Source organism: Tachyglossus aculeatus, chromosome 17, assembly GCF_015852505.1.
Source record: "Tachyglossus aculeatus isolate mTacAcu1 chromosome 17, mTacAcu1.pri, whole genome shotgun sequence".
Taxonomy (NCBI): Eukaryota; Metazoa; Chordata; class Mammalia; order Monotremata; family Tachyglossidae; genus Tachyglossus; species Tachyglossus aculeatus.
Genome location: NC_052082.1, coordinates 56,166,307 through 56,179,051, shown reverse-complemented (window position 1 = coordinate 56,179,051; position 12,745 = coordinate 56,166,307). Strand labels below are relative to the sequence as shown.

Here is a 12,745-nt window from a genome sequence, read left to right as displayed (position 1 = left end):
TCACTTCTCTGTGCCTCAGTTCCCTCATCTGTAAAATGGGGATCAAGACTGTGAGCCCCACGTGGGACAACCTAATCACCTTGTATTCTCCCCAGCGCTTAGAACAGTGCTTTGCACATAGTAAGCGCTTAACAAATGCCATCGTTATTATTATTATTATTATCCCAGCTCTGCCAATAGCCTGCTGTGTGACTTTGGGCGAGTCAATCAATTGATCAATCGATGGCATTTATTGAGCTCTTATTATGTGCAGAGCACTGTACTAAGCGCTTGGGAGAGTACAATACAACAGCAGACATATTCCCCTCCCACAGCGAGCTCATGTCAACCTGTTCTCTCTATCGTACTCTCCGCCTAGGTCCCTTTATCCATTCCACAGCCCCACAGCACTTGTGTACATATCTGTAGTTTATTTATTCATATTAATGTCCATCTCCCCCTCTAGTCTATAAGCTCCTTTTGGGCAGGGATCATGTCTATATACTCTACTGTATTGTACTCTCCCAAGAGACAGTAGACGCTTAATCAATATCAGTGATGGAAGTTAGAGGTGGAAACACCAAAGCCTGGGTTGCTGAACACAGAGCTAACCATTTATTGTGCAAAGAAAAGCTTCCCATATAACGCCTTCATTCCCTGAAGCCCCCATAGCGACTTAGAGCCGGACCACCAAACCGCAGCTCCTCAGCTTCCGGGATTGGAACTCCGGGATCGGGCCAAGCGGTCCATCCTGGGGAGAGTGTTTTTCAAGGGATCCTAGACTTGGTGTTTACCTGAAAATGGAGAGAAAAGGGAAATTAGCAGGGAGGGTCTGTCTGCAGCCCCAGGTCAGTCTGTCAATCGTATTTATTGAGCGCTTCCTGGGTGTTCTTTTTGAAGTGTCTTGGAAGGCTGGGGGAAATTGCTCAGGCCCAAAGCTCGGGAGTTGATGGGTAGGGGTGGCCAACATCTTCAGAGGTTGGAGCCCAGGGGCTCATAGGATGGGTGTGAATGGCAGAGAGACCGTATCTTCAAAATCGGAGTGACCATCAGGGCAGAGTTGTCCGTTACGATGCCGTAACGATTTGCGACACACAGAATCCTCCTCAGTGGTTCCTGCTACTATGGGTCATTAGTTTTTGAGGCGTGAGCCCGCTGTTGGGTAGGGACCGTCTCTATATGTTGCCACCTTGTACTTCCCAAGCGCTTAGTCCAGTGCTCTGCACACAGTAAGCGCTCAATAAATACGATTGATTGATTGATTGTGAAGAAACCCACGTTCAGTTGCTATAGCCTGGGGGCTGGTAGAACGGTGTTGCCACGGAGCCCCTCATCAGCTGCCAGAACCCGTTGGGAAATGCTGTCTCCAGGGTCTGATGACTGTAGGTGGTCCACGAGATAGAAATCTTCCCACCTGTCCCCGCTTCTGTCCCATTTCATGCATCCTCAGTGCAGCCTCTCCCCCGGAGTCAACTAGATCGCTTCTTCCCACACTTTGTGCCTGACCCTCCGGCCTCTAATTCCTGGTCAGCAGAGTGCTCAGTCCCTCCTCCTTGCCCACCCACAAAGCCCCAAACCAGCTTACTGCCTAGTGACCCGTGCAGACACTGAGGAAAAGAACCCTACCGCCTGGCTTCCAGATAGCCCGGTTCTCACGGCGGATCCCTTCTTCCTGGAACCTAGTCTCTGGCCCTTACCTCCACAGCGAGCCATGCACTCTTCTTTGGTCTTAAACCGGTTCTCGTTCCCCTGACAGCCTCCATAGATGAACGATTCACATTTCTTCGTCTTGGAGTTGTAGTAAAACATGGGCATGTAGGCCATACACAAACCTTTATCCATGGGTTGCTCACAGATGTTTAAGGAACCTGGGCAGGAGAGGGGCAAGGAATGGGCATCACTGACCAGGGCCACCTGGGAGCTGTCCTCCAGCTCTGGGGCCACCTCATCCAGCAATCAAGCAACGCCACCGATTGAGCGCTCACGGTGTGCAGAGCACTGTACTAAGCCCCTGGGAGAGTACACTGCAACAGAGTTGCTAGACACATTCCTTCCCCACGAGGAGCTTCCACTCTAGTCTCATCCCACTTAGATCCATTGGTTCGGAGGAAGGTCAGAAATGATGGCATTCATCAGGTGCTTTGTATGTGCTAAACGCTGGAGTGACACATTCTCTGTCCTACAAGATGCTCACAGTCAAACTGTACAGATGAAGTTCAAATTTTCCAACTTGTACTTCCCAAGTGCTGCACACAGTAAGTGCTCAATAAATACAATTGAATGAATGAACGAATGGGGAAACTGAGGTCCACAGAGGTTAAGTGACCTGCCAAACCCAGCAGACTGGCATCAGAACTCGGGCTAAAACTCGGTGTGGGGCTCTTTCCACCAGGCCAGACTGCCTTCCAAAGGGCCACTCTACTCACGCGCTTTCACCGGTGTCATGCAGATATGGCCACATCCATTGCTGCAGCACTTCTGTCCCTGAGGACAGGACTCATCTCCTTGGCAGGCCTCCACACAAATCCCAACACTTCCTTCCTTCGGAATCGGGCAGCTCCCGGGTCTCACGGTCCCTGAACGGCACAGGAAGCAATTCCAGAGTCCGGTGTCGGGGGACGCGCGGTTAGCTGGACCCATCCCGGGGGAGGGCAGGGTGGACGGTCTCCCCTTGACATCCCTTCTTCCCCAGTCCCCCGACCGGTCCGGCTCACATTCCCCGCTCAGCCCCCAGTCCCACGCTCCGCTGCCCGGCCCGACTTGTCTACCAGGGTAAAAGGCGGGGCCGATGGGGGCAGGATGGACAGGAGTCCTGATCATTGCTCTTCTGGCCAGGGCAGACCACCCAGCCACAGCGAGGGCTATGGAGAAACCCCAGGACCCTCAGCACCCTCTGCCCCCAAGTGCCCCCAACCCCATCATCCCAGAGACCCTCTCTCTAACCTACTTCCCTTCATGTGCATGCATAATAATAATAATAATCACATTTATTAAGCGCTTACTCTGCGCAAAGCACTGTTCTAAGCGCTGGAGAGGTTACAAGGTGATCAGGTTCTCCCACGGGGGGCTCACAGTCTTCAACCCCATTTTACAGAAGAGGGAACTGAGGCACAGAGAAGTCACACAGCTGACAATCGGTAGAGCCGGGATTAGAACCCACGACCTCTGACTCCAAAGCCCGGGCTCATTCCACTGAGCCACGCTGCATGTGTGCGTGTGTGTCTTCAATCATCATTTCGCATGTTATATACTATATTTGGCCTTTTCTCTCCATCCAAACTTCTAGACTGTGAGCCCACTGTTGGGTAGGGACCGTTGTTGCCAACTTGTACAGTTGTACAGGTATTGGTTGTACAGGTACTTGTGCAGGTGTTGAATCCCCATTTTACAGATGAGGAAACTGAGGCAGGGAGAAGTTTAGTTATTGGCCTAAGATCGCACAGCAGTCAAGCGGTGGAGCTGGGATCAGAAATCAGGTTTTCCTACTCCCAGGCTAGTGCTCTGTGCGTGAGCCGGGCGGCCGGAGCCTGGGCACGAGAGGGACAGCAAATGGGCACCACCGACCTGTGCCATCTGGGATTGGCCTCTGCCTCTTCATCATCATCATCATCAATCGTATTTATTGAGCGCTTACTATGTGCAGAGCACCGTACTAAGCGCTTGGGAAGTACAAATTGTCAACATATAGAGACAGTCCCTACCCAACAGTGGGCTCACAGTCTAAAAGGGGGAGACAGAGAACAAAACCAAACATACTAACAAAATAAAATAAATAGAATAGATATGTACAAATAAATTAAATAGAGTTAAAAAAATGTACAAACATATATACAAATATACAGGTGCTGTGGGGAAGGGAGGGAGGTAAGATGGGGGGATGGAGAGGGGGACGAGGGGGAGAGGAAGGAAGGGGCTCAGTCTGGGAAGGCCTCCTGGAGGAGGTGAGCTCTCAGCAGGGCATTGAAGGGAGGAAGAGAGCTAGCTTGTCGGATGGGCAGAGGGAGGGCATTCCAGGCCTCTTGGACCGCCTCATCCCACTGAAGCCCGTTGGTTCTGAGGAAGGTCACCGAGTATGGCCTTTGTTAAATGCTTACTGGATGACGATGATAACCGCGGCATTTGTTAAGCACTTACTATGTGCCAGGCACTGTACTAAGCGCTGGGGTGGATACGAGCCAATCGGTTTGGGCACAGCCCCTGTCCCACGTGGGGCTTACAGCCTCAGTTTCCTTTTAACAGACGAGGGAACTGAGGCCCAGAGAAGCGAAGCGACCTGCCCAAAGTCACACAGCAGATAAGGGGCAGATAATAATAATAATGATGATGGCTTTTATTAAGCACTTACTATGTGTAGAGCACTGTTCTAAGTGCTGGAGAGGTTACAAGGCAATTAGGTTGTCCCACAGGGGGCTCACAGTCTTAATCCCCATTTTACAGATAATAATAATAATAATGATGGCATTTGTTAAGCGCTTACTATGTGCAAAGCACTGTTCTAAGCGCTGGTGGGATACAAGGTGATCAGGTTGTCCCACGTGGGGCTCACAGTCTTAATCCTCATTTTACAGATGAGGTAACTGAGGTGCAGAGAAGTTAAGTGACCTGCCCAAAGTCACACAGCTGACAGTTGGCGGAGCCGGGATTTGAACTCATGACCTCTGACTCCAAAGCCCGGGCTCTTTGTCGCTCAGACCCATGCTCTAGCCATTAGGCCACCCAGCTGCTGACCACTGGAGTGGATTTGAGTTTAGGGAATCAGGCACCATCCCTGGCCCACAAAGGATTCATGGTCAATTTCGTCCCGGTTTTACGGATGAGGAGACTGAGGTCCCCGGATCACAGCTAGAACCTGGGTCTCCTGTCAGATGGTCCGAGGCGCTTACCACCAGGCCGCACTGACTCCCAAAGGGCCACTCTACTCACTCTCTTTCACCGCTGCCATGCAGACTTGGCCACATCCGTTGCCGCAGCATTTTTTCCCCGGAGGGCAGGAATCGTCTCCGTTGCAAGCTTGTACACACAGCCCTTTCGTTCCTGGCGGCAGGAATGGGCAGGCACCGGGTCTCGACAGTCCCCCTGAAACACAAACACAAGAAACTTTCAAAGTCTGCGGTTGGGGCAGACGGTTATCTACCGATCGATCGCTCACTGGTTTTTACCGAGCACTCACTGGGTGCAGAACACTGTGCTAAAAACCTTGGAGAGTACAGTAGAACAGAGTTGGTAGACACGCTTCCTGCCCACAGGGAGGTTATGGTGTAGAGGGCTTCTTCTGAGGCCCGGGGAAGCGGAGGGGCAGAGCTGAGGGTCTCCCTCGAGCCCTCAGGAATCTTCTCACTCCCCCAGCTCCCTCCGGGCCCACTTGCCTGCCTCTGCCCCGGCCCGAGCTGTCCTCCTGATCATCATCATCATCAATCGTATTTATTGAGCACTTACTATGTGCAGAGCACTGTACTAAGCGCTTGGGAAGTACAAATTGGCATCCTATCACCCCTTCTCTGTCTGGTGAACCCACTGTTGGGTAGGGACTGTCTCTATATGTTGCGAACTTGTACTTCCCAAGCGCTTAGTCCAGTGCTCTGCACACAGAAAGCGCTCAATAAATACGATTGATTGATTGCTTTTTTTTTAATGGCATTTATTAAGCGCTTACTATGTGCAGAGCACTGTTCTAAGCGCCGGGGAGGTACAAGGTGATCAGGTTGCCCCACGGGGGGCTCACAGTCTTCATCCCCATTTTCCAGATGAGGGAACTGAGGCCCAGAGAAGTGAAGTGACTTGCCCAAAGTCACCCAGCTGACAAGTGGCGGAGCTGGGATTTGAACCCATGACCTCTGACTCCAAAGCCCGGGCTCTTTCCACTGAGCCACGCTGCTTGATTGATTGCTATAGTTCCCCCTCAGCCCCCAGCCCCACGCTCCTCTGCCCGGCCTGACCTGTCCTCCTGGACTCCACGCAGGGCTGATGCGGGCAGAACGGAGAGGTGTCCTGACCATTGCTCTTCCAGCCAGGGCATCTCCTCAGCCCCAATGTGAGGACTGTGGGGAAGCCCCGGGACCCTCAGCGTCCTCTGCCCCCAATCCCATCCCCACAGGGACCCTCTCTCCAACCAACTCCCCTCTGTGTGCATGTATATGTGTGTTCTAAACCAGAATGGGTGGTTCTCTGATATTATTTCATATGCTTTGGGCCTTCCCAAGCGCTTAATACAGTGCTCTGCACACAGTAAGAGCTCAATAAATACGATTGAATGAATGAATGAATTCATTACTCTATTTTACTTGTACATATTTACTATTCTATTTATTTTGTTAATGATGTGCATAGAGCTTTAATTCTGTTTGTTCTGACAATTTTGACACCTGTCCGCATGTTTTGTTTTGTTCTCCGTCTCCTCCTTCTAGACCGTGAGCCCGTTGTCGGGTAGGGACTGTCTCTATAGGTTGCTGACTTGTACTTCCCAAGCGCTTAGTACAGTGCTCTGCACACAGTAAGCGCTCAATAAATATGATTGAATGAATGAATTTATTACTCTATTTTACTTGTACATATTTACTATTCTATTTATTTTGTTAATAATGTGCATAGAGCTTTAATTCTGTTTGTTCTGACAATTTTGACAGCTGTCTGCGTGTTTTGTTCTGTTGTCTGTCTCCTTCTTCTAGACCGTGAGCCCGTTGTCGGGTAGGGACTGTCTCTATAGGTTGTACTTGTACTTCCCAAGCGCTTAATACACTGCTTTGCACACAGTAAGCGCTCAATAAATACAATTGAATGAATTAATTTATTACTCTATTTTACTTGTACATATTTACTATTCTATTTATTTTGTTAATGATGTGCATAGAGCTTTAATTCTGTTTGTTCTGACAATTTTGACACCTGTCCATGTGTTTTGTTTTGTTGTCTGTCTCCTCCTTCTAGACCGTGAGCCCGTTGTCGGGTAGGGACTGTCTCTACAGGTTGCCGACTTGTACTTCTCAAGCGCTTAGTACAGTGCTCTGCACACAGTAAGTGCTCAATAAATACAATTGAATGAATGAATAATACTTTTTTAATAGTATTTGTTAAAAGAGCTCACTATGCGTCAGACACTGTTCTAAGCGTTGGGGCAGATACGAAGTAATCAGGTTGGACACAATCCAGGTCCTACTCGGGGCTCCCAATCTCAATCTCCATTTTACCAATTAGGGAACGGAGGCACAGAGAAGTGAAGTGACTTGCCCAAGGTCACAAAGTGGACAAGAGGCGGAGCCAGGATTAGAACCCATGATCTCCTTACTCCCAGGCCTTGGCTTCATCTACTGGGCCGGGCTGTGCGCAGAGCATTCATTCACTCATTCAATCGTATTTATTGAGTGCTTACTGTGTGCAGAGCACTGTACTAAGCAGCATGGCTCAGTGGAAAGAGCACGGGCTTTGGAGTCAGAGGTCATGGGTTCGAATCCAGGCTCCGCCACTTATTACTAAGCGCTTGGGAAGTACAGATCGGCAACACATAGAGATGGTCCCTACCCAACAACGGGCTCACAGTCTAGAAGGGGGAGACAGGCAACAAAACATGTGGACAGGTGTCAAGTCATCAGAATAAATAGAAATAAAGCTCGATGCACAGCATTAACAGAATAAATGGAATAGTAAATATGTGCAAGTTAAATAGAGTAATAAATCTGTACAAACATATATACAAGTGCTGCGGGGAGAGGAAGGAGGTAGGGAGGGGAGGATGGGGAGGAGGAGAGGAAAAAGGAGGCTCAGTGTGGGAAGGCCTCTTGGAGGAGGTGAGCTCTCAGTAGGGCTTTGAAGGGAGGAAGAGAGCTAGTTTGGCAATCCAGGCCAGGAGGAGGACGTGGGCCGGGGGTCGACGGCGGGACAGGCGAGAATGAGGTACAGTGAGGAGGAAATGCAACTTCCCCTGTAGGAACGACAGTCCCTCCCCTGCACTTAGCCCCCAACTCCCCCAACTCACCTCCTTTGACGGGGGTCAGAGCCCCTGTCAGCTGCGACTCGAGGGCCAGGAGGGCCACCAAGACGAAGAGGCCTCCGGACTTCATGATGCTGCTGCCGTGGAGTCTGAGATCCCCAGCTGAGGCCGGCCACAATTTAAACCCTAGGTCCTGGGAGGGGCTCGGCAGGGGAGGGAGTGGAAGGACTCCTGGGTTCAATTTCACAATCAAATACGCTGCTTGTGTCAGCCGCTTTGGAGCAGGAATCAAGCTACAAGGTGGAGGCCCCAGGGATGGAAGCGGTCGTCCACTCTGTGCTTGACGACAGGGTGGCCCAGGGCATCGGAAGCGGGAGGACTGGAGTCTCCAGGCCCCGGGTTCCCCGGGATGGGATCAGCCATTCCCAGTGGGAACGGGCCTTTCCTCCCCAATGCCAGCCTCTTCTGCTGAGAAGCTGCCGAGAAGCAGCGTGGCTCAGCGGAAAGAGCCCGGGCTTTGGAGTCAGAGGTTGTGGGTTCAAATCCAGGCTCCACCACTTGTAAGCTGTGTGACTTTGGACAAGTCACTTCTCTCTGCCTCAGTCTGTAAAATGGGGATTAAAACTGTGAGCCCCCCATGGGACAACCTGATCACCTTGTAACCTCCCCAGCTTTGCACGTAGTAAGCGCTTAACAAACACCATTATTATTGTTATTGTTTGTTAGGTTCTTAACAAATACCATCACTGTTATTATTATCCCCATTTAACAGAGAAGTGAAGCGACTTGTCCGAGGTCGCAACAGCAGACAGGTGGCGGGGACGGGATTAGAACCCAGGTCTTGGGGACTCCGAGGCTCGGGCTCTAGCCATTAGGCCATGCTTCTTCAGTTCCCACGGTCGTCGTCCAAGGTCAAGGGCGGAGTGTCTGCTGGGAAGGAAGCGGGACCATCCAGAGGGAAGGGGTGGGGCCCGTTTGGGGTGTGGGGCCCGGGGCTACTGGCCCAGTTGGCCCCACAGTGGGTACATTCCTAACTGGAAGATACAGGCTCTATTCTGAGCTGGGAAACCCCACACTGGTCCACAAACCAGTTTCTCTGGTTTTGGTGTGCACGCAACAACTACTGGACAGCGAGGGGGAAGAGGCCACGCAGCTGAGATTGGGCATGTTGGACTGGGATGCCCAGCTGCCAGTGGGGCTCACTGATGTAGCTGGGGAGGGGGTTGAAATTGGGCTACTGAGGCCCCTGAGAATAATAATAATAATGATGGTATTTGTTAAGCGCTTATTACGCGCCAAGCACTGTTCAAAGCGCTGGGGCAGATACAAGGTAATCGGGTCGTCCCACGCGGGTCTCACAGTCTTAATCCCCATTTTTACAGATGAGGTCACTGAGGCACGGAGAAGTTAAGTGGCTTGCCCAAGGTCACACAGTAGACAAGTGGAGGAGCCGGGTTTATTTTATTTTTATTTTATGATGGCATTTATTAAGAGCTTCCTATGTGCAAAGCACTGTTCTAAGCACTGGGGAGGTTACAGGGTGATCAGGTTGTCCCACGGGGGGCTCACAGTCTTAACCCCCATTTTTACAGATCATCATCATCATCATCATCAATGGTATTTATTGAGCGCTTACTGTGTGCAGAACACTGTACTAAGCACTTGGGAAGTACAAATTGGCAACATATAGAGACAGTCCCTACCCAACAGTGGGCTCACAGTCTAAAAGATGAGTTCACTGAGGCACGGAGAAGTTAAGTGACTTGCCCAAGGTCACACAGCAGACAAGCGGCGGAGCCGGGATTAGAACCCACGTCCTCTGACTCCCAAGCCCGAGCTCTTTCCACTAAGCCACGCTGCTTCTCAATGATGCCGTTGATACCGAGGGGGCAACCGGGAATCCACAGCATGGCCTAAGTGGATAGAGCACGGACCGGCGAATCAGAAGGTCATGGGTTCTAATCCTGGCTCCACCACTTGTCTCCTGTGCGACCTCAGACAACGCACTTTACTTCTCTAAGCCTCAGTTACCTCATCTGTAAAATGGGGATTGAGACTTTGAGAGACTGTAAGCTCGTTGTGGGCAGGGAATGTGTCTTTATTGTGGTATTGTACTCTTCAAAGCGCTTAGTACAGGGCTCTGCACACAGTAAGCGCTCAATAAATACGACTGAATGAATGCGGGACGGGGACCGTGTCCAACCCGATTTGCTTGTGCGCACCCCAGCACTTAAGTGCAGTGTCTGGCACATCGTAAGAGCTTACCAAATTCCACAATTATTCTTATTAGCTGAGGAAACCGAGGGGACAACCAGGAATCCAATCCCTATTTTACCGACAAGGAAATCGAGGGAGCGACCGGGAATCCGATCCCCAGTTTACGGATGAGGAAACCGAGGGGCGACCATCAAAACCGACAGGCCGCCTGCTCCATGCCGGCCCACCCTCCTCCTGCCCCAGACGGGTCCCGGGTGGAACCGGAACCTGGATGTTCCCGGCATTTCCCGCCCGAGTCCAGGCGGGGTGGCCTAAAACACAAGGGATTCATCACCTCTTGGCTTGCACCGAATTCTCCTCCTCCTGTCTTCCTTTGCACAAGACTTAATGGTTCCCTGGGTCTAGGAGGCTGAGAAGAGAATTCCAAAGCAGAGGAAGCGGAAAATCTGTAAGCCACTCCCTGGCCAAGGGGCTCATCCCTCTGAATCATGGATAGCATTCTTCCCTCCTCTTCCTCCACCTCCTCTTCCACGCCATTTACTGGGAGGCCCAGTGGGGACGTGAAAAGTGGCCTAGAGGAAAGGGCCCGGTCCTTGGGGGGGTCAGAGGATCCGGGTTCGAATCTTGGCTCTGCCACTTGCCTGCTGTGTGACATCGGGCAAGTCACTTACCTTCTCTGGGCCTCGGTTCTCATCTGTAAAAGGGGGATTCAATACCTGTTCTCCCTCCTACTCTCCTGTTTCACAAGCCCGTAAAACCGGGCGTTATCCTTGACTCCTCTCTCTCATTCAACCTACATATTCACTCCATTACTAAATGCCGTTGATTCCACTTTTACGACTTCGCCCAAATCCACCCTTGCCTCTCCGTCCAAACTGCTACCATGTTAGAGAAGCAGCGTGGCTCAATGGAAAGAGCATGGGCTTGGGAGTCGGAAGTCATGGGTTCAAATCCCAGCTCCGCCAATTGTCAGCTGTGTGACTCTGGGCAAGTCACTTCACTTCTCAGTTCCCTCCTCTGGAAAATGGGGATGAAAACTGTGAGCCCCACGTGGGACAACCTGATCACCTGGTATGTTCCCCAGCGCTTAGAACAGTGAACATAGTAAGTGCTTAACAAATGCCATTATTATTATAATTATTAATACAATCACTCATTCTATCCCACCTTTATTACTGTATCAGCCTCCTTGCTGACCTCCCTGTTTCTTGTCTCTCCCCACTTCACTCTGCTGCCCGGATCGTTTTTCAACAAAAACGTTTAGGACATCAAGCGCTTAGTACAGTGCTCTGCACATAGTAAGCGCTCAATAAATACGATTGATGATGTCTCCCCACTCCTAAAGAGCCTCCAGGGTTTGCCCAACCACCTCCACATCAAACAAAAACTCCTCACCGTTAGCTTTAAAGCGCTAAATCACCTTGCCCCCTTCTACCTCACCTCACTACTCTCCTATAATAATAATAATGATGATGATGGCATTTGTTAAGCGCTTACTATGTGCAAAGCACTGTTCTAAGCACTGGAGGGGATACAAGGTGATCACGTTGTCCCACGTGGGGCTCACAGTCGTAATCTCCATTTTACAGATGAGGTAACTGAGGCTCAGAGAAGTTAAGTGACTTGCCCAAGGTCACACAGCAGACATGTGGCAGAGCTGGGATTCTATAATAATAATGATGGCATTTATTAAGCGCTTACTATGTGCAAAGCACTGTTCTAAGCCCATCCCGCACATTTCGCTCCTCTAATGCCAACCTTCTTCCTGAGCTTCAATCTCATCTATCTGGCCGCCAGACTCTCGCTCACGTCCTGCCTCCGGCCTGGAATGCCCTCCCTCCTCAAATTTGACGATAATTACTCTCTCCCCGTTGAAAGCCTTATTGAAGGCCCATCTCTTCCAGAGGCCTTCCCAGACTAAGCCCTGTTTTCCTCTTCTCCCACTCCCTTCTGCATCACCCTGACTCTCTCTCTTTCTTCATCCCCCCTCCCAGCCCCAAACCACTTATGTCCATATCTGTCATCTATTTATTTCCATTAATATCCATCTCCACCTCTAAACTGTAAGCTCATTGGGGGCAGGGAAGGAATCTGTTTATTGTTGTATCGTACTCTCCCAAGCAGGTAGTCTAGTGCTCTGCACACAGTAAGCGCTCAATAAATACGATTGAATGAATGTTTGAATACTTAGATTGTGAGCCCCATGAGGGGGCCCAAGTCTGACCAAGTCCCCCCGCCCACTGCCTTACCTCCTTCCCTTCCCCACAGCACCTGTATATATGTATACATGTTTGTATGCATTTATTACTCTATTTATTTATTTTACTTGTACATATTTATTCTATTTATTTTATTTTGTTAATATGTTTTGTTGTCTGTCTGCCCCTTCTAGACTGTGAGCCCACTGTTGGGTAGGGACCGTCTCTATATGTTGCCAACTTGTACTTCCCAAGCTCTTAGTACAGTGCTCTGCACACAGTAAGCGCTCAATAAATACGATTGAATGAATGAATGAATGAATGACCTAATTATCCGGTACCTACCCTTGGGCTTAGTACAGTGCTTGGCACATAGTAAGGGCTTAACAAATACAATTATCCCCCTTCTCCCCCTTCTTGACTGTGA

General features: G+C 50.4%; 1 protein-coding gene across 1 annotated transcript; it reads right to left on the bottom strand.

Moving 5' to 3' along the window:
* Positions 1-571: 571 nt before the first annotated feature.
* LOC119939603 (WAP four-disulfide core domain protein 3-like) lies at positions 572-8,033 on the bottom strand. Its single transcript, XM_038759720.1, has 5 exons — positions 7,949-8,033; positions 4,903-5,055; positions 2,406-2,555; positions 1,677-1,847; positions 572-773 (listed from the first exon to the last, which is right to left on the bottom strand). Exons 1-5 carry the CDS (start codon positions 8,031-8,033, stop codon positions 757-759), a joined length of 576 nt encoding a protein of 191 aa, XP_038615648.1. The 3' UTR covers positions 572-756.
* Between the last annotated feature and the right edge of the window lie 4,712 nt (positions 8,034-12,745).

Excerpts from the sequence above, each read along its gene's own strand:
- LOC119939603 (XM_038759720.1), bottom strand. The coding sequence starts at position 8,033 with ATGAAGTCCGGAGGCCTCTTCGTCTTGGTGGCCCTCCTGGCCCTCGAG. Across the intron at positions 5,056-7,948 it reads TCTGACCCCCGTCAAAGGAG|GGGGACTGTCGAGACCCGGT; the intron begins GTGAGTTGGGGG and ends TTTGTGTTTCAG. Across the intron at positions 1,848-2,405 it reads CATGACACCGGTGAAAGCGC|GTTCCTTAAACATCTGTGAG; the intron begins GTGAGTAGAGTG and ends TCTCCTGCCCAG.